The 21,141-nt window shown below is 39.1% G+C and overlaps 1 protein-coding gene across 1 annotated transcript in view; it reads right to left on the bottom strand.

The window, feature by feature from the left end:
- Nucleotides 1–21,141, bottom strand: part of LOC309556020 (dynein axonemal heavy chain 5-like) — a 468,481-nt gene that overhangs the window by 307,769 nt on the left and 139,571 nt on the right. Inside the window, exons 31-34 of the mRNA XM_082258288.1 lie at nucleotides 20,067–20,203; nucleotides 19,793–19,955; nucleotides 14,018–14,129; nucleotides 8,658–8,786 (exon numbers count right to left, since the gene is read on the bottom strand). Of these exons, the coding sequence (XP_082114414.1) occupies nucleotides 8,658–8,786; nucleotides 14,018–14,129; nucleotides 19,793–19,955; nucleotides 20,067–20,203 (541 nt within the window). The remainder of the gene's footprint in view (nucleotides 1–8,657; nucleotides 8,787–14,017; nucleotides 14,130–19,792; nucleotides 19,956–20,066; nucleotides 20,204–21,141) is intronic.

Here is a 21,141-nt window from a genome sequence, read left to right as displayed (position 1 = left end):
CCTGCTATGGACACCAGCGATGGGGCACCATTCCTCCAACTAATACCAATGATGGGGCATTGTTTACCCCCATTGACATCGGGACCTTTTCTGCTCATACTGGCAACAGCTTGCCCACCCCCAACTCAAAGTCTGAAGGACAGTAAACTGGCTTTGATTAGAAAGTTTGGAGAACCCTGCTATAGACAAACAGGAACATTTTTCCAATATGAGGGAAATGCCTTCTTAAGCTGGCTATAGATGGGTAAAATTTTAAATGACAATTCCTAAGAAAAGAATATTCTAAGAAAGTTTGTTGATTTTTCTAATCATTAGAGGGTCAAATTGACATTCATTTTAGACTGCAGTTACAAAAAAATTCAAAGGAGCAGGATGGAAATTTATAACAGTGTATGTGATTTTTATTTTGTAAAGTCTATTCATTCCAAAATCAACTGATAAATTAAAATGAAATCTTTCAGATTACATTTGAAAGTTCTGAGAATTTTTGTATGAATTTCCTAAGACTTTTCTTGAGAATTTTTTGTTCATAATTCTATCCATCTTTAGGCCCCTTTCACACTTGTGAAAAGTCGAATCAAAGTAGTGCAGGGACTACTTTGAAGTCATTGCCACTTGAAGTCACACAGATTTAAATGGTACTCATTGGAAATCATAGAGTACAACTTGTCATGAGACTTTGCGGTCCCAAGTTGCAGGACACATCGCACAAGTGTGAAAGGGGCCTTAGACAATTGTCTCTGGAACAAGAGAACCCACTGGAAGATTTCCCTCTATTCCTATTCCAAAGGCAACTCAAAGTTTTAGATTACTTATCACTTTCAGTCCCAGTGACATTGGTCACCAGGAAAAATAGAGAGAATGCACCTCCCTAGAGGGGACACAAACAGTAATAAAAACTTGATTGGAGTTTTAACATGTTGCTGCAAAAGTCTAAAGAAAAAAAAAAGAACAAAAGAATAAAATATATTTTAGCTTTAGATACATTTAGGCTACGTTCACATGTCAGCGTATCGATGGTGGGCAGAATCACCGCGATTCTGCCCGCAATCTGGAAATCATTGCAAATCACGGGACGCCTGTGCGTTGCCCGTGATTTGCAATAGCACCCCAAACGCTGTGCGATGTTGCCGCAATTTGCGCCTGCTGAATCGCGGTAACATCACGCAAAAAAAATTTGGGGTGCTATTGCAAATCACGGGCAACGCACAGGCGTCCCGTGATTTGCAATGATTTCCGGATTGCGGGCAGAATCGCAGTGATTCTGCCCGCGATCGATACGCTGACATGTGAATGAAGCCTTAGACTGTATAATTCTTCTACCAAGCAAGCAGCAACCAGTTTGTTACTATTTAGTCAATATTTATTGAATCATATGCATAGAAAGACCTCACTGTTTGGCATATGTGACCTAGTCACCAACAGATTGTCATTTACATAACGATAATTAGATTATAAAAACTTGATAATGCTCCCCTGATTGCAATAATCATGTACCTTAGATGATGCAAAAATATTGAATTTATGACATAGTGTCATGAGTCACATTTTGCCTAAGGCAGCAAAAATGGTAAATAGGACCCTGAGTTGCAATATAGCTTGGCCCTGCATAGCAATATCATCTATTCTGACTGGAAATCAACAACAGCAAACTTCTGATATGAACCAAACAAAATAATAGCAAAAGCAAATGTTTCAGACCAAGCAAAGTTAAAGTGCTTGGTTCATTTGTTCCCAAGACTGTTCTTTTACACGACCTATTTGTCTTACAAATATGTAGAATGTTTATGGCCATTTTATTGTGTTCTATGTGGGATCATATAATTGAATTTGTAACATTTGTAATTATCTCCAGTGTGCTGTCTACCAAGATGGAATTAATGATTAGCTTAACCATCTTTCCTTTACTTAATCAGTACACTACATGTGGCAAGCTTCTTTTGGCAAACTTGTTCCTAATTGTGTTGATCGCATGTGACTGCCTCCTTTAAACATCTTTAACATTTTTATAATTTCTTGCACTGGTTTATGTGACTGTTATTCACAATTGTTATATACTCTTGAAAAGAGTTATATTTGTATAAAAGATTAAGTACTTACAATTTAATTATAATAGTATAATTTAGTCATTTCAACATAGCAGCTAAACAAATTAGAAACAAAGCTCTAATTAATCAGATAGGAAAAAAATATTATTATTTTTATTTTGATTATTTAAGCAATTATGATACTTAATTTAGATGTTGAAACATAGCTAAACTTTTTAGAAAGAGTGTTCTTATTGATCAAAAGAGAAATGTTATTATTTAAAAAAAAAATAGGAAACTAAAGATAAAATACATTTTTTCTATCAAGAAACCAATATGGGATATTGTATTCCAGCCATAAATTGCTTCGTGATAATCTTTTCACATGAACGAGAGTCATAAGTGCTGCAATATTGACTCAGAGAATGATTGTGTTTGATCTATTTATGTTAAATAATAGAAATAGCTGCTAGCAAGATGGATGGTACACTAAACACTATCTAGTGAGAGGGGTAGGGTCATACTGATGTCCAATTTCCCCACTCTCTGTACAAACCATTAGATTTTGACCTTAGGGCTTCAGGTAAACACTTTTTTAGTAACACTACATAGTGATTAGGATTAGTATTTAGAATAAACACTCATAAAAGCCATTAGCTGCAAATGAATCACTTCTTGTTTTTTTTTTTTTGTTTTTTTTTTTACGCCTTTAGATCTATTAATTTAATAAAAGAGATATAACCTGCAAATTGCAAACATTCAGGGTTTTGTTTGCCTTTTGATGAGTGAGAACATTTTTATTTGAACATTTTTCTAATTTTGCTTGTCAAATATTGAAGTTCTAACAGCCAAATAATGCATTTAAAAGCGCAAAGCTATTTGCATAGCTAATTGATGTATGGAAAGAAACAGCACAATATACTCAAGAAGACAAGTAACGCACTGCACAAACAAATGAAGAATTGCACAGCTCATATGCTCTCATTTGTTGGACATAAATATTCATACAACAATTACAGCTCCACATGTTTCAATTTGCAGGCAGCAATAGTTCACCTCACTCAAAACACAACTAATTGATACAAAAGAGGAACAGCCACCTGCAGATTAGATTGCTCTTTTTTTCCAAACCCATAACCCCCCCACACACACACACAAGTGGGTCCCTGTGCTATACTAAATGAAGGTTTTACCACTCTTGAATATCGTTCCCTCTGTCTTGTGACTCATTATATGAGCCACTGGCACCTCTTATAGTTTGTACTACTGAACAATGACAGCCCTTGTTAGAGCTGGAGTGATTCCCTTTCAGCAGTACTCCTGAGATAAAAGCAATGATAAAAAGCAAGAACAATTGTGAACTCTTCTCTTATCTAAGTGTGCGTTACATTTTACATTTGAAAAGTTGTATCATTCTAGCAAGCACTGGGTTTAGAGGTACACTGTCTAAAGCAGTACTGCACAAAAAAAAATAAAAAAATTAGTAGATTGTCTCCTCTAAAGCTAACCATACATAAATATAATCTTGGATAAAAAATTTTAGTAAAAGTCTTAAAAGACTTAAAAAGATTTAATTGAATTTTAACATTTCATATTGGAATGAATGGACTTTACTGAACAAAAACCACATACACTGTTAAAAATTAATTTTTTGTTCTGTTCAAGAAAATGTTTCCACCCTGCTCCTTCGAATTTTTTCATCACAAACATCAATTTAACCCACTACATAGTCCTTTACATAGTTAGTCAGGTTGAAAAAACTCCATCTGGCTCAACCATTAAAAAAAACAAACAAACACTAATGATTAGAAAAATTATAGAACTTTCTACCCATCTATGGCCAACCTAAATCCCAATGCAAAAATGTTACTGGCCCTATATTTTTATTTATTTATTTATTTCAGGTTCTTATATAGCGCTGTCAATTTACGCAGCGCTTTACATATACATTGCACATTCACATCAGTCCCTGCCCTCAAGGAGCTTACAATCTAAGGTCCCCAACTCACATTCATACATACATAGTAGGGCCAATTTTTTTTTTTTTTTTATACAGGATCCAATTAACCTACCAACATGTCTTTGGAGTGTGGGAGGAAACCGGAGTACCCGGAGGAAACCCGCACAGGGAGAACATGCAAACTCCAGGCAGGTAGTGTCGTGGTTGGGATTTCGAACCAGCGACCCTCTTGCTGCTAGGTGAAAGTGCTAACCACTACACCACTGTGCCGCCCCTATAACAGGAGTTGTGCAACAAAATGAACATAGGTAAATCTGGCCATGCATGGATCGAAATTCGGCCAGTCCAGCAGGGACCAGCCGAATTTTGATCCATGTACCCGCTGCCTGGTTGTACACATGTTGGATCTACCAAACAACTTGTGTACAACCAGCCTGTTTGTTTTTTCCTGAACTATCAGTGCCATCAACTATAGCCTGAAACACTGATCAATGTATTCTGACATAGGGGGAAGGCTCCCTGCTGTTAGAATACAAAGGCATAGCAGGAAGGATTCCTCCACCTACATTGAATGTGTGGATGGAGAAATTGGCTCTTTTTTTTTTTTTTTTTGCTCAAACCCACTAATTGAACAAAAAAAAAATTCAATCATATATAGCCAGGTTAATGCACAGACACAGGGGGAGAAAAAGACACATAAGCAGTAGTACGATGTCAAAATTATGTCTAAGCTGGCCCCTACAGGGAAATAAAACTAGCAATGATTGCTGCCTCTGTTGCTACAGAGTATTATAAATCAAACTTAAAGTGGTATTAAACCCTAAAAATAAAATGTCGTATATTGCATATTATTTTTAGGTCTTTTTTGCCTGTTGATCCAGCCAGTAGGTCTGTTATTTTTCAACTTCCTTTAACAGACTAAACTGTCCAACAAAAGTGGCAGGAAAAGGGCTGAGTAAAAGTGTTTGGCTTTAATTTAATAGTCAAGCCCATCTAAATTTGCTAGTGTATCCCACTCTTCCCTGACTGACAATTCTGCTGTCCAAAGATGTCCCAGTTGCTCCTCCATCCAGAGTATAGACACCCTAATACAGGAAGCGTGTTACTGGCCAAATTACCAGAACAAAGAAAAAGAAAAAGGCCTAAAAAAAAAAAAACGAATGCGACCACCACATTTAAGGTTTGGTAAACTGCAATATATATCCTTTTTACTTTTTCGTATTGTTAAATACTGCTTTAACAATATGTTTTGCAATGAAAAAAAGCAAGATGAAGCAATGAAAAAATGAGCATGCAGTATTTCATTATGCATAGCTTGTAATACTGTCAGACATAAGCTTTTGCTATTTTGATTGCTGACCAAGCATTTGTTATGTAATGCATTTCTTATGTACATCTTGCCCAATCGTGAACAATTATTTTGAGGATTTTAATTCAAATAAAGAAATATAATGTCACATAGAAGAGTTTGTTTTGCATATAAGAATTCCTTTAAAATATAGACATGCTGACGGTGTCCTTTGTGTTGTGGTTTTCCCAACATAAGAAGCAATCATTTGTTTTAGCGTACTGGTGCAGTATTTTGAAACATGGCTATAGGTATATTCATCAGTTACTTTTTTTTTATCCAAATTATTTTTTTTAGAATTAAAATGGGCATACAGTAACATCAATGCTGACAAAGACATGCACATACAGTATATTGTACATATTCAGTCAAAGGAAAATATAAGGCAAGGTCTCTTTAATATAGCATAAAGCCAAATAATGCATTACATAGACAATTGGCATGCCATTACATGTTTGAAGGCAAATATAAATAGAGATCTAATCAAAGGCTAATCAAGACTGAGGGGTCATTGGCAGCATTTAAGCATTACAAAGAGTGTAATAAGAAATGTAAAGATGAAATCAGGGCGGCTAAAATAGAACACGAGAGACTTATAGCGGAGGAGAGTAAAAAGAACCCCAAGAAGTTCTTTAAGTATATAAACAGTAAGAAAGCGAGGCCAGAACACATTGGCCCCATAAAAGATGATAAAGGAAATATGGCCACTGAGGACAGAGAAAAGGCGGAAGTGTTAAATAATTTCTTCTCTTCAGTCTTCACAAAAGAATCGGGGGGCTACACGAACCCAGCTTGTAAGGCCGAACTAAATAATACACCTCAGGAAGTGCCGCCATGGTTAACAGAAGATAGACTTAGAGCTAAACTAGAGAAACTTAACATAAATAAATCCCCGGGACCGGATGGCTTGCACCCGAGGGTTCTTCATGAGCTCAGCCAGGTGATTGCCAGACCATTATTCTTGATCTTTAAGGATAGTTTACAGACGGGTATGGTGCCAGCTGATTGGAAAAAAGCCAACGTGGTACCAATATTTAAGAAGGGGCCGAGATATATCCCGGGTAACTATAGGCCGGTCAGCCTAACATCTGTAGTCTGCAAAATTTTGGAGGCGATGTTAAGGGACCACATACAAGACTTTAGTAATGAAAATGATATTATAAGTAGTAATCAGCATGGATTCATGAAAAATCGTTCGTGCCAAACCAATCTATTAACCTTCTACGATGAAGTGAGCTGCCACCTAGATAAAGGTAAGCCTGTGGATGTGGTGTATCTGGACTTTGCAAAGGCCTTTGACACCGTTCCCCACAAACGATTACTGTACAAACTAAGGAAGGTAGGTATGGATCAGAAGGTGAGTACCTGGATAGAGAACTGGCTCCAGGGGAGAGTACAGAGGGTGGTGATTAATGGGGAGTACTCGGATTGGGCGGGTGTGGAAAGTGGGGTCCCCCAGGGTTCTGTCCTGGGACCAATCCTGTTTAATTTGTTCATAAATGATCTAGAGGAGGGGATATCGAGTACAATCTCAGTATTTGCAGATGATACTAAACTAGGCATGCCAATATCTTCTATGCAGGATGTGGAAACCTTGCAAGCAGACCTGAACAAAATAACGGGGTGGGCAACTACATGGCAGATGAGGTTTAATGTCGATAAATGTAAAGTAATGCACTTGGGGGCCAGAAATCAGAAAGCAAGCTACTCACTAGGGGGGGAACCTCTGGGTGAGTCTAGGATGGAAAAGGACCTGGGGGTACTGGTAGACAACAAGCTTGGCAGTGGCATGCAATGCCAAGCCGCCGCAAGCAAAGCCAACAGAATACTGGGATGTATAAAAAAGGGGATTCACTCCAGAAATAAAGAGATTATTCTCCCACTCTACAAGACTCTGGTCCGGCCACATCTGGAGTATGCTGTCCAGTTCTGGGCACCGGTCCTCAGGAAGGATGTGCTGGAACTGGAGAAAGTCCAGAGAAGGGCAACAAAAATAATTAGGGGAATGGAGGACATCAGCTATGAGGAAAGACTACAAGCACTGAACCTTTTCTCTCTGGAGAAAAGACGATTGAGGGGGGATATGATATCAATGTACAAATACTGTACTGGTGACCCGAGCATAAGGAACAAACTTTTCAGAGAAAGGAGATACAATAAGACACGTGGCCACTCACTAAAACTAGAGGAAAAGCGGTTTAACCTTAAAGTGCGTAAGGGGTTCTTCACTGTAAGAACGGTACGGATGTGGAATTCTCTTCCACAAGCAGTCGTATCAGCAGGGAGCATTGATAGTTTCAAAAAACTATTAGATGGACACCTTAAAGACCACAACATACAGGGGTATACAATGTACGGTTAAAAGCAAACACACACACGCATCATGGGTTGAACTGGATGGACTGATGTCTTTTTTCAACCTCACTAACTATGTAAAAAAAAAAGGCACTTCACAGGAATATGTGGAAAAGCACATAAAATTATAGTATGCTGTATAATTTATTAAGAAGCCATATGCCATCTCAAATATAGGGATATTTGGAACCTAGTAGTACCCATAGACATAACAGGTCCTAATTTAGTATATGGCACTGTAGCCTGGGTACATCAGACCTAATCCCATAAGAACCACGGTTCAAAATCAAGTCCAATGGACAGCAAATACAAGATTCTGTCTATCACATACTTCCAAGGGGGGCAACCTCTGTGGTCATAGATCAGTTTCCTAAATGAGAGCATTTTATTAATCACTGCTTTCCAATGTTGTAAGGCAAGCAGCCCAGCTTCAATCCATTCCATAGCTATCAGCTTCTTGGCAGTAAACAGTACCTCATGCAAAAAGGTGCACAGATAAATGTTTAATTCATCTTTTATTTTAAAATTTTACTTGAGCCTACCTTTACTATTGCTTTTCTGCACAGACACACTACAAATGTGGATTTTTGAAAATATGCAACGCTGTTTTCTGTACAATGCACTTGTCTATATTTATTCTGCAGTGGTTTCAAAGTTATTACAATATAAGGTTAGTGTAAAGCGCACTGATGGAATCTTAATATACACAGTGGAGGACATTTAAGGACACATGGGGGAGCTTTATTTACAGTGAAGGGTGACTTTATAAATACTGTTGTACAATGAACAGGCAGCAAACACTCTATGTGGGTCCCTTAAAATCTGACTAAGCCGTCGTCTATAGGGTTAAAAATCCAGAATGATGTGAATAAATAAATTAAAGTTGTTTTCGGTTATGTCCTTTTTTAAATTAGAAAATAATAATCTAGTTTAAGCCACAATTTATACCATTCTTACAATGCTTTACCTCAATGTCTTCTTTATATTTCAGAAGTGAGGCTTCCATTATGTTTCTTAAGGAAAAACTTTCCGACTCCACGTCAAAACTGTGACCAGTAAGCTGCGAAATTCTATCCCAGTGTCGCTTCATCATTGCCTGGTGTGCAAGAAAAATAGCAGTATAAGACAAAATGGAGGTATGAGGCAGCAATCAAAAATGTATTCAAGAAAAAAAATGCCATTTAGCTTTAGAATCAATGAAACACAGCTGGTGAAATATGCCCACATTAGTCCTGGCAACCTAGGGTATAATTTAATTTATTCAAGAAGAAAACCATTAGGGATGAAATAAGGTACATTTCTGATTTCCAAAAAGTGTGATTTTTAATAGCAATACTTTTCATGAATTGTTCAGTCAGAAGAAACAGAACTACTTAAAACTTGTTTTAGAATCTTTTGCAGAAGGCTGGAAGCTTTATCAATTAAATCTTGCTAAAAGATGTATCTGCAACAAATTCTATTAGCGGGAAATCTAGGGACACTTAAAGTGTATCTGCATAAACATAAAACAAAAGAAAATCCTTTACTACAGATATATAGACATTAATTAACTCACTATTTAATGTGTTTTGGTAAATACTGATGTAAGTACTGGAATCTGACTTAGTTATTTTCCTGCAATTCCTGCACAGAAGCACTCACTGGGGCAGGGGGTGGAATATAATTAATATATATTTATTTTTTATTTATTTTTTTAAGTTTATATAATATTGTATATAGCATATAGAATTTTAATTTCCCCCAAAAATATTTCATACATGACAAAGGATTCACTGAGCAATATATGTTAGCTAAAGATACTGCATAACGGAAATATCTTGCCCTGAGTAAAAATCAGAATACATTATCAGATAAGGTAAGACTTAACTTAAGCTATGAAATTCTGTAAACAACAGGTGTCTGTCAACAAAGAAGAAAGTTTTAGGGCTGGCTCCTGCTACTTAATGAGTAGCTTTTTCTTTCATTGCTCAGAAGCTGCTCAGTTGTCAGTTAATTACCGGCCACTCATTGTTACCACATTGACTCATCTGGTTACTATTTACCTGCATCATTAGTCCATCCTACAGCCAGCCCCTTTTTGCTATTTAAACAGCTTAGCTCTTTTACTCCTGGCCCTCGCGTGGTCTATGTTCTTTAGTGCATTTCTTCCTGTATTCCTGTGTATGACTTGACCTGGCTGACTTCCCTTTGTTCCCTTTCTGTTCCTGAATTTTGCTCCACACTATGCTTACTTCTGATTTCCTGATCCTGGATCGTCTGATTACACTCTCTGGCATCCAAACCCTGGCTTCTGTTTTTTGACTATGGTCCTGAACGGTGGTATTTTTGCCATTTCATTAAATGGTTTATGGTTCCTGACAGAAAGCTAATATAATCATATAATAAGAGAAATAGAACTCTACCTGCTGGTTTAACCATTTCTGAAGAAGAAATGTTACCAATAATTCAGATACCCAATGATTTTAAACTCTGCACACGGAGGATGCCTGCAGCTGTAATGGTAGACATTTATGCAGGGTATATAACAGATCTGTAGATTATGTTATTTACAACTTTAAATGAAACCATGAAATTGCTCCAGCTATCACATCTAATAGTACCTATACATAGAGGTTGTTTAAAGCTCTCTATTGCTCCCTATCCCATGTCACAGCTCTCTTGAAAACAGCAGCTTTGAAAAATTCAGTGTAAAAACTCTTATTTTCACTTTTGCTCTCGTTATCAGTAATCCTTTCCAGGGATATGAGTGGTAGTCTGGACAAACAATTCCAAACAGTGCATTGGCTAGAACAACTGGTTTCCCAGTACAATATTATGCACATGATTCATTGGCTAATTACTGAACAATATGCTGTATTGCATAATTTCTGTCAAACAGATAAACACATAGTTGAAATACATATACATAAAACACTAAATATATTGACTAACACTGCACAGTTCATCTACTTGAATACAAAATATGGTACAGTTCTTTTAACCAGTTGCTGACCAGCCGCCGTAGGTATACTGTGGCAGGTCGGCTCTGTTACGCGAAACGACATGCATGTACGTAGTTTCCTGTGGTAGATAGTGGGGGGCGCGCATGCGCTGCAGGAGGCACGCGCCGATTGGCTAGAGGGGGCACCAATCAACGGGTCCAGGGGACGTGATGTCTGCTGGGTACCCACGATCACTTCCAATGGAGACAGAATGGCGGTCTGCTGATGTAAGTACGGCAGACCGCTGTTCTGTCAGTGATAAACACAGGGATCCCATGTTCCTCCTATTTAGAAACACAGGTCTCAGTGTTCATCCAGTGAATACAACCCCCACACAGTTAGAAAGCATCCTAGGCACACATTTAACCACTTGCCGACCGCCGCAAGTACATATACTGCGGCGATCAGCCCTTCACAGGCAAAGTGACGTATGGGTACGTCACTAGCCTATGAGGCTCTGGGGGGCGAGCGCGTGCCGCCAGAGGCGCGCTCCCACTCCCGCGCAGTCACGGACCCCCCCGCGCATGTGACCGGCGGACCCGATGTCCGCCGGTCACTCGGCGATCGTCAGTGAAGAGGGAGAAAGGCAGGCGGCTAGTGTAAACAAGCCGCCTGTCATTCTCCCCTGTGTAGAAACAGTGATCATACGGTTCTACTATGTAGGACCGTTGATCACTGTTCCTACAGCTCAAGCCACAGCCAATCACAGTTAGAATCACACCCCTAGGGACACACACCACCCCTCCCTCTCAAAAAAGTTAACCCCTTCACTACCAGTGTCATTTTACAGTAACAGTGCATATGTATAGCACTGATTACTGTAGAAATGTCACTGGTAACCCCAAAAGTGTCAAAAATGTCAGTCAATGGTCTGATCTGTCTGCCCCAATGTCATAGTCCCGCAAAAAAAAAATCGCAGATCGCCGCCATTACGCGTTAAAAAAAAACAACAAAAATGACAAAAATCTTTCCCTTTGTTAGTAAACGCGATAACTTTTGCGCAAACCAATCAAAATACGCTTTTTGCGATTTTTTTTTACCAAACATATGTAGCATAAAACAAATTGGCCGAAAATGTTAAAAAATTTTGATTTTTACATTTTTTTGGGGGAATTTCATATTAAAAAATGTTAAAAATATTGTTATTTTTGCAAAATTGGCGCCCTTTTTTTGTTTGTAGCGCATGATCAAAAAATCGCACAGGTGATCAAATACCACCAAAAGAAAGCTCTATTTGTGGGAAAAAAAGGACATCAAATTTGTTTAGGTACAGCGTCGCACGACCGCGCAATTGTCCGTTAAAGTCACGCAGTGCCGAATCGCAAAATACCCTCTGGTCAGGAAGGGGGTAAAATCTTCCGGGGCTTAAGTGGTTAACCCTTTGATCGTCCCGGTTGTTAACCCCTTCCCTGCCAGTGTCATTAGTACAGTAACAGTGCATATTTTTTAGCACTGAGTACTCTGTCCAATTCTGGTTACCGATCCTCAGAAAGGATGTGGTGGAACTGGAAAGAGTCCAAAGAAGGGCAACTAAGCTAGTTAGGGGATTGGAGGACCTAAATTATGAGGAGCGTTTACAAGCGCTCAATTTATTCTCCCTAGAGAAGAGACGCCTGAGAGGGGACATGATAGCGATTTACAAATACCTCAATGGTGATCTCAGCATAGAAAAAAACTATTCAGTCGCAAGAAATGTAAGAGGACACGAGGCCATATAATGCGACTAAAGGAGAAGCGATTTAACCTTAGGCTACGCACGGGGTTTTTTACAGTAAGGACAATAAGATTGTGGAACTCTCTTCCACAAATGGTAGTAACTGCGGGGAGTATGGCTACTTTTAAAAGACTCTTGGACATACAGCTCCAAGATCAAAACATTCAGGGGTATGGGAAATGAATACGTCCACACATGTCTACACACGTTGAACTGGATGGACTGTTGTCTTTATTCAACCTCAACTACTATGTGACTATGTAAATATGTAATACATATTGGCCTAAATTGATGAAAACATTTGATTTTTTAATTGTTTTTTAGCAGAAAGTAAGGTGATCAAATACCACCAAAAGAAAGCTCTATTTGTGGAAAAAAAAAAAAAAAGGACAACATTGTACGACCATGCAATTGTCAGTTAACCACATTAAGACCGCCCTCCGCAGATTTACTGCGGCAAGCAGCCTCTCCTGCGTGAACTGATGGCCTAGGCAGCGGGGATGCCAAAAGCACGGGGCCGGCGGCCGCGATTGCCGCCGGCCACCCACGATCACTCCCCGCTGAGAGAGAAGGACACTCAGCTGTTGTAAACACAGCTGACTGTTCTTCTCTCTGAAATGATCACAAAGTGCCTGTGATCCTTCTATATAGGATCACAGGTCTCTGTGGTCATTTCACAAGCCCATCTTCCATACAGTTAAGAAACACTCCCCTAGGCTCACACTTAACCCTTTGATCACCCCTAGGATAACCCCTTCCCTGCCAATGTCATTATTACAGTAACAGTGCATATTTTTAGCACTTATTACTGTAGTAGTGTCCTTAGTCCCCTCAAAGGTGTCAAAATGTAAGCTAGGGGTCCAATGAAAATCAATTGTGATTTCTTTTACCAAAAATATGTAGCAGAATGCAAATTGGTCTAAAAGGATGAAAATTTTTGATTTTTAATGTTATTTTTTTTTGGGGGGGGGGGGGGGAATGTTATATAGCAGAAAGTGAAAAATATTGTTTTTTTTTTTTTTAAATGTCGCTCGTTGTTTGTTTATAGCCCAAAAAATAAAAATCGCACAGGTGATCAAATACCACCAAAAGAACGTTCAATTTGTGTGAAAAAAAGGACATCAATGTTATTTTGGTACAGCGTTGCACGACAGGGCAATTTTATGTTAAAGTAACACAGTGCCGAATCGCAAAAAATGGCCTGGTCATTAAGGGGGCAAATCCTTTCGGTCCAGAACTGGTTAAAGTAACACAGTGCCGTATAGCAAAAAATGGCCTGGTTATTAGGGGGTAAAACCTTCCAGGCCTTAGGTGGATCAATTAAATATTTCAGATTCTGGAGTGGGACACCTCCTCTCAAGACACTAAACCTGTCATATTTAGAAAAAAGTCCTCACTGCTGGACCTTTAATGTATTTTATATTATAGAAAATGTAGCAACAGGAGCAGGAACCTCCCCTCCAAGGTGGGCAAGTACACCTAAAAGACAATGATTTAGGTAGTGAGATCTCACCACGTGAGTCCAAGAAATTAAAGTATGCAACAGACTCCATCTACAACAGAAACATTTCTTTTTTTCGGAAAACTGAACCTATGAAATGTCAGCATTTAATGCAAAAATAATAGTCTTACTTTATTTGACATCATTTCAAGCAGAGGACAACTCTCACTAAAATCGTCAATCTCCGTCTTCAAATCATTGAATGCTTGCCACTCCTTTAGTGCTTTGGGCAGCTTACGAATTCTAAAGGCAAAGCAGTGAGGTAACATGAGTTATGTAAGTATTATTTTTGACATGCAAACACCACAGACTAGCAATAGTTCATAAAAACTTTGTTCTTGTGAAACTTCAGGAGAGAGCAATATTGTTTCATTGATTTTAATACACAATCATTACATAATCAATACACAAATTATCCAATACTCTTTATGCACTAATAATTAGAAAATATGTCTTCCTAAAAGATAAGACAGAAATACAAGAGAAAAAAGCAACTCAACTCAATTTCACAGTTTTAAATTTGTGCTTTAAATTCAGGGAGTGATTTGAACAGAATGTAGCCATACACAATAATGGCACCTCCAGCTCTGAATGTATTGGCAATGGGTGCCTGGGCATGCAGATTGTCACACTAAAATGTCTCCTAGCACCCTCAGACAGCAGCCGCCATAGAGACTTGCCAACACTTGAGTTATAGTTTCAGGCCAGCTCAGTTAGTCCCTGGTGGAGTGATATGTCCTTTGCCTGAAAAGGAGGAAAACAGTCCTGTTCTAGCTCCTCTTTGCTGCCTGTGTCCATCTCTGTAGCTCACTGCAGTAAAAAAAATGGTTACAATTTAATCACTACCCCTACACACACTGACTGATGAATAAAGCCCCGTAACACACGTACCGATCGTAGGCCGTAAATATTCGGCCGCCGAACGATCGGCCGATTGTAGGCTTGTTAGTATGATGCTTCCGACAGCCGACAGCGCATTTTCGGCCGAACAGAATCTGTCGTGCAGACTTTAAAATATTTGTTGGCCGTCACCAGGACGGCCGATTGTTCGCCAGTCAGTACAGATTTCGGCCGACAGACAGCAGATTAGCAAGACTGGGCATGCTCAGAAAAGAAAAAAGACAAGGAAAGTTAACCATCACATGACATCACTTCTGCAGTCGGCTGTTGTTGGCCGACAAAATTCGTGTGCAGTCTTTTGCAGTTTTCAACAGACACGACAGCCCTGGACAAAAGACGGCCGATCGTTCGGCCGATGATCAGTACGTGTGTACGGGGCTTTAGAAGTATGTTGGTCCTAAAGTGAGGGAGCGGGTCTATTTTTTCTGGCTACTAAAGGGTCTATTGATTCTAGCTGATGGGGGATCTATTGCTGAGGATGTACTGTAGTGTTGCTGTAGGCGGTTCTATTGCTGCCGGGGTGGATCAATTGTTACTGGGGGGACTTTTTCTGCTGGGGGGGTCTATTGTTGCTGGGGAGGACCTATTGTTGCTGGGGGGTCTATTGTTGCTGGCTGCAAGGGATTTAAGTTCTACTTCTCTTGTTATCATTAACAAATTCTATACATTTAATTAGCACCAAAAATACTTAGCCGACACCTCTTGTGACTAATCTGTTTAAGAAAGATATGTATATTTACATTTTTTCAGGCTGCTCTGGTCTGGTCAAGTGATCTCCCCTGTTGCAGCCAGCGCCAGCTGCAGGGGAGAGGCGAGAGCACTTGAACATCTCGAATTCCTGGGAGCTGTAACATCACCCATAGATTCCCATGTCTCATCTGTTGTCAGTGCTCCCTCCTCTCCCCTGCAGCACCACTGGCTGACAGAGGGAAGGCAGATCGCATGACCAGACCAGAGCGGCCTAAAAATAGGTAAATATACAGATATTTTTTACACTGGTTAGCCAGAATAGGTGTTAACCCAGGTTCACAATGGTGTGCTTTGGTTTGGGCGCAGCATGATTGTATACATACCATTTTAGGTGAGCTCCCATTGACTTCTACTAGACCATGCTTTTTCTGAAAGTATATATAAGATGCAACATGCGCCTATAATGCACCTAAAACTGCATGTAAAACATGCATTAATGGCATTGCAGTTAAACTACAGCACACCAGTTTGAACCTAGCCTTAGAAGGGAGCATTTTTAAGAGTAGTCAGGAATCCTACTTTAACCACTTTTGCGACCAGACGCTGTACTTATATTACGGCAGGTCAGCTCTGTCCGGCAAAACAACCTACCTGTACCTCGCTTTGAAAGACAGCTAGTGGGGGCGCACGCACGTGCTGATTGGCCGCAGAGGTAACAAATCAGCAGGTCCAGTGGATGCAATGTCCACCGACACCCGCGATCGTTCTCCATGGAGACAGAATGGCGGTCTACAGATGTAAACACGGCAGACCGCAATTCTGTCAGTGAGGAACACAGGGATCCGTGTTCATCCAGCAAGTCCATCCCCCACACAGTTAGAAAGCATCCCCTAGGGACAGTGGGATACACCCTTTAACCCCTTAACTCTTTAACATATTTTTAGCACCAATTACTGTAGTAATGTCACTGTTCTCCCCCAAAAGTGTCAGTTAAGTGTCCAATCCGTCCACGGCAATGTCCCGCTAAAAATCACTGATCGCTACTATTACTAGTAAAAAAAATAAAATAAATAAAAATTACATAAATCATTCCCCTTGTTTATAGACGTGATAATGTTTGCGCAAACCAATCAATATACACCTATTGTGATTTTTCTAACCAAAAATATGTAGCAGAATACAAATTGGCCTAAAATGATGAAAAAATTAGATGTTTATTTTATTGGGTATGTTTTATATCAGAAAGTCAAATATATATATATATTTTTTTTTCATGATTGTCGCTCTTTTTTTTATATATCCCAAAAATAAAAATCACAGAGGTGATCAAATATCGCCAAAAGAAAGTTCTATTTGTGGGGAAAAAAGGATATCAATTGTATTTGGGTACAACGTGGCATTACTGCGCAGTTGTCAGTTAAAGTAATGCAGTGCCGTATCGCAAAAAATGGCCTGGCCTATACGGGATAAAACCTTCCGCTCCTTAAGTGGTTAAATGCTGCAGCAGAATTTTTTTTTTATGGATGCCACAGTTCACTGAGAGTTTACCAAAATGCCTGAATCAGCATTGGGATTTGTGGTTTTCCCACCATTAAAATAAATAAAAAATTGCTGTTGATGAAACAGTAACTTTATAGCTAATCCAACAATTTTGTTGCAGAATGATTCATCTTTGCAGCTTACTAATCTTGTAGCAAAACTACTTTTGAGGATACTTATTTTACACAATGCAACAGCTAAGGCATGTAGTGTTGATTTGTAGTGCAGGCATCTATTTTAGGCAGCTAGAGCAGCAGCTCTATGCAGGGGTGCCTAATTGTACACGTAAAAAATTGTAACTCCTGTGTACAAGCAGTCGTCTATTTTGTTATATACTGTAATTATTATTTATTCACTGCACGCTATTTTTCACTGCACCTCAATGTCAATGTTTTTTGCCTAAACTGCTATAACAAACCTGCTCATTCTTTCCAAACTTTTGTAAAATTTTAACTTTGTATTATGCTGTCTAATAAAACGTTGTCATAGAAGAGAAAGTAAATCCAGGCAAATTTATGTTTTTGCATTTGACCAGTTTATAGATCTTTCTCCTGTTTTTAATTACAGAAGCCGGAGAAGGAATTTCATAAAAGTAGTTTAATTGTTTCTTTATTTTAACACATTTGATTATCAGATTTTGCCTATGTTTTACTATTTCTTTATGCTGCTTTCTGGCATTGCTATGTTCTCTTTATCTGTTTTAGAATTTTGACAAAATTCATGTTAAAATAATGCACAGTCTAAATAAAAAAGCAATTATTATGGATGTGCTTTTGAATTTAAGAACCTGTGTCATTGGATTAGTCTTGTGTGGATGGGCAAATGCAACTTGCTTTCAAATACATTCTGTTGAATTTGACATAAACATGCTTTTAACCTCCTTCAAAGTTGCATCAACCAGCTTCATGCTCCTTTTTTATTCCTAATGACTTAAAAAAGGATCCTAACAAAAGTCCATCAACACAGACTTTGCTAAGAAGACAAATAGCCATCTCCTGGTCACTTACATAGATTACAAGGATATTATTAAACTTCATTGTAAATGACTACCTGCTGTAATTTGTATTGAAAATTACATATGAATTGGACTCTCTTCCTACTTCCTGCATTCGTTTTCTACTCCCTGTCTCTGAGTGCTGAATGGGAGGATTGTGATATGATGATCAGGAAATTACATTTTATGGAGTCATAGGTGTGCACAGCCTATCTAGCATTAGGGTGTGAACCTCAAAGCTCAAACACATATGTGTGTGTGAATCTGTATATATATATATATATATATATATATATATATACCAACAGTGTCAGTAGAGCAGCGGAGGCATCAGTAGGGCAGAGATTGGTGGTTTTTATTTGTATTAATTTATTCTTTATTATTCTTTACAGATTTATTTTGTTTTTACAAATTTTTTAGGAGCCCCTTTAGGGGGTTTTGGTGAGATATCAGGGGTTTAAACACGGGGAATCTATGCCACACAGGGTGATTAGGGTGTGCCTGGGCACACCCTGTGCCCACGCCTATGATTGGAGTACAGAAGACCCTTATATAAACACTTCACGTTCCAATTTTTTCCCTTTTTTGTAAATCTGAGATAGCTGCAGTTTTAGATAACACTGAATTACAAAAAGGCTTGTGTAGAAATGATGGATGTAAATGTTTAAAGAAAAATAGTGTTACTGTTTAAGCCCCTACTCTGCTACCAGCTATCAGAGATTTGACAGAATTTTTAAAGGGTGCTACTAAACTGTTCTATATTGACTGACATTGAAAGAAATGCTGCACAGAAATACCTTTTTCATTGGAGGGTATGATGAGGTCCAGTTTTAGTAAACCAGCACACAGATGAGGGTACCTTCCATCATACTGTATGGTCTGGACTTGCCATAAACTTCAGGGTCTTTGAGCGTCCATTTTGAAAGTTATTACCGAAACATATGACCTAGCACTAAGTTTAGACCACAAGGTGCTGCTCTTGGGGGTGCTGGATGGTGCAGAGCTGGGTCTTGGTTTTAAATTGTTGGTTGTTTTTGCTCCTTTCATGTCCGGAGGGAGATACTTCTTAAGTGGAAATGGCATGTACCTCCTACTGTATCCTTCTGGTGTGCAGCCATTAATGCAGTATTACCATTGTACAAACTCATCTATGAAAGTCGTAATTGCCCTAAGAAATTTGACAAAAGGACAGTGTGCATAGACTTCTGGGGCATGGAACTCAGCATCTGCTTTATTATATGTGGAGGTGTTTTTGGCATACCCCTCTTGTCCTGGTCCCCCAGAACCCATTCTCTCCCCTTCATTCCCGCCTCCTCCTTCTTCCTTTCCCTCCTATCCTCCCCTATTTCTCCTATTTACCCTCACCATCCCTCTCATTCCTCCCCCTCCCCCCCCACCTTCCCCATTTCCTTGCCTCTCGCTAAGATCCTGAGACCTTACTGATGATCTTGATTTAGCTATACATACCACCCGCCTGTAAATGCATACCAGTGTCATTGTATTTTTTGATACTATATGCTATGATGTCATTGCCTAAGCTATTCTGACCCAATGCACTGTACCGATCACTATATCTTTTTGTATATCACTGTATTGTTTATACCATCCTCACTTGTTCTACTGATTCTTCTTACCTCAAAACAACTATATTTGTAGGGGAAAAAAAAACAGCACTAGAAAGCTAAAGTATACGATGATTATCTTTTCAGTGGGTGAAGCTGTATGTGAAAGCAATAGCTAATTTTAAGTTATAATTCTTAGAACAATTAGAAAAAATACAGACCTATTTTGAAAGTCCAGCAGCTCATTATTGATTTTCTCAATATCCAGATCAGTCCAGAGGATTTCATAATACCCATTAATACTATCTATAACAGCATTATAAAGGCCGTAGAGTTTCTGAAGTAATGAGAGTTCACGTTTAATCCTTTGTAGTTCAGAGTATTCTGAAATTCAACAAAATGTATTTTCGTCAAGAATTTTGCTACGGATATCAATTTGCATTGTGTTTAAGCACTGCTGTTTTTGGATTAGGCTATAACGTTTTAAAATACTACCTGTTATTGGCAGGCCAAAAAGTTCTTCTCCTCCAGAAAAAGTAACATACTTCCTCCAAAGTTCATCAAACTTTGCCTGGAAAACTTGCAGTCTGTCGCTTGCTTCTCTGGGAGGAATACCTTCTGTACCAGGTCCCCTATGAAAATATGTGACATCATTTTTACATTGCTATGACAACTAGACTGCAGGTCATGGTGCCCAATATGTGGCCTACCCACCCTCAGCATGCAGTCTGCCACCTACTGAGCACCAGAGGTCAGCAGAGTAGCAGTAAGGTGCAAGGGGCTGGAATGCTGTCTGCATTCCAGCACCAGGCACTGAAAGAAAGACACTATTGTGAGGCAGAGTGATCTCTGCTCCCAATATCTGTTGCCCTGGGGACAGATAGAGAGTGGGGTGGTAGAGTTTTATCAGGTAAGTGAACACCAATGCTGGGGGGGGTTACATTTTACTGCCACTTAGAAGGGTAAGGTTAGAAGTGTGAGGTTTTACTGATCAATGGGAGGTTAAAGACACTGACACGAACAACCAATTGGAGGTGGGGGGGGGGGGTAATGTAGAGATGGTATAAAGCACTACAGTTGAGGATTACCAGCACTGCTATTGACCATCAATGGGGTTAATAGTAATTCCACTGACACCAATGCTGGGGGTCATTACTGTGGCCATTGAAACTGATGTCGGGGGTTATTATTGCATCCAATGGCACCAATACTGGGGGTTATTACTGCATCCACTGATTTCATTGTTGGATGTTACTATTACTGCCACTGACAACAATGATGGGGCTTATTTTATTTCCACTTTCTCTGCGGTGTGCATTGCAGTACCTTGTAAATAATGCAGCAGGACTAAAATTTTCAAGCACAAGGTGCATTACAGCCAGATCATTTTGAATAGGCATTATAACTTGATGCAATACACCTCAACAATCAAAAATGCAATGCTTTTGTACAGCCCTCTCAAAGTTTTGGGGGCCACACTTGAGATACTCTAATTTTCAAGTTGACCACCACTGATCCAGGCAAATAGCACATTGTGTGATGAAGCACAGGAAAACTTATGGTGAAACTG

This window comes from Pelophylax lessonae (genome assembly GCF_965119305.1).
Source record: "Pelophylax lessonae genome assembly, chromosome: 5".
NCBI classification, from domain to species: Eukaryota; Metazoa; Chordata; class Amphibia; order Anura; family Ranidae; genus Pelophylax; species Pelophylax lessonae.
The sequence above is the reverse complement of the archived record's forward strand: the minus strand, read 5'-3'. Positions and strand labels throughout refer to the sequence as shown.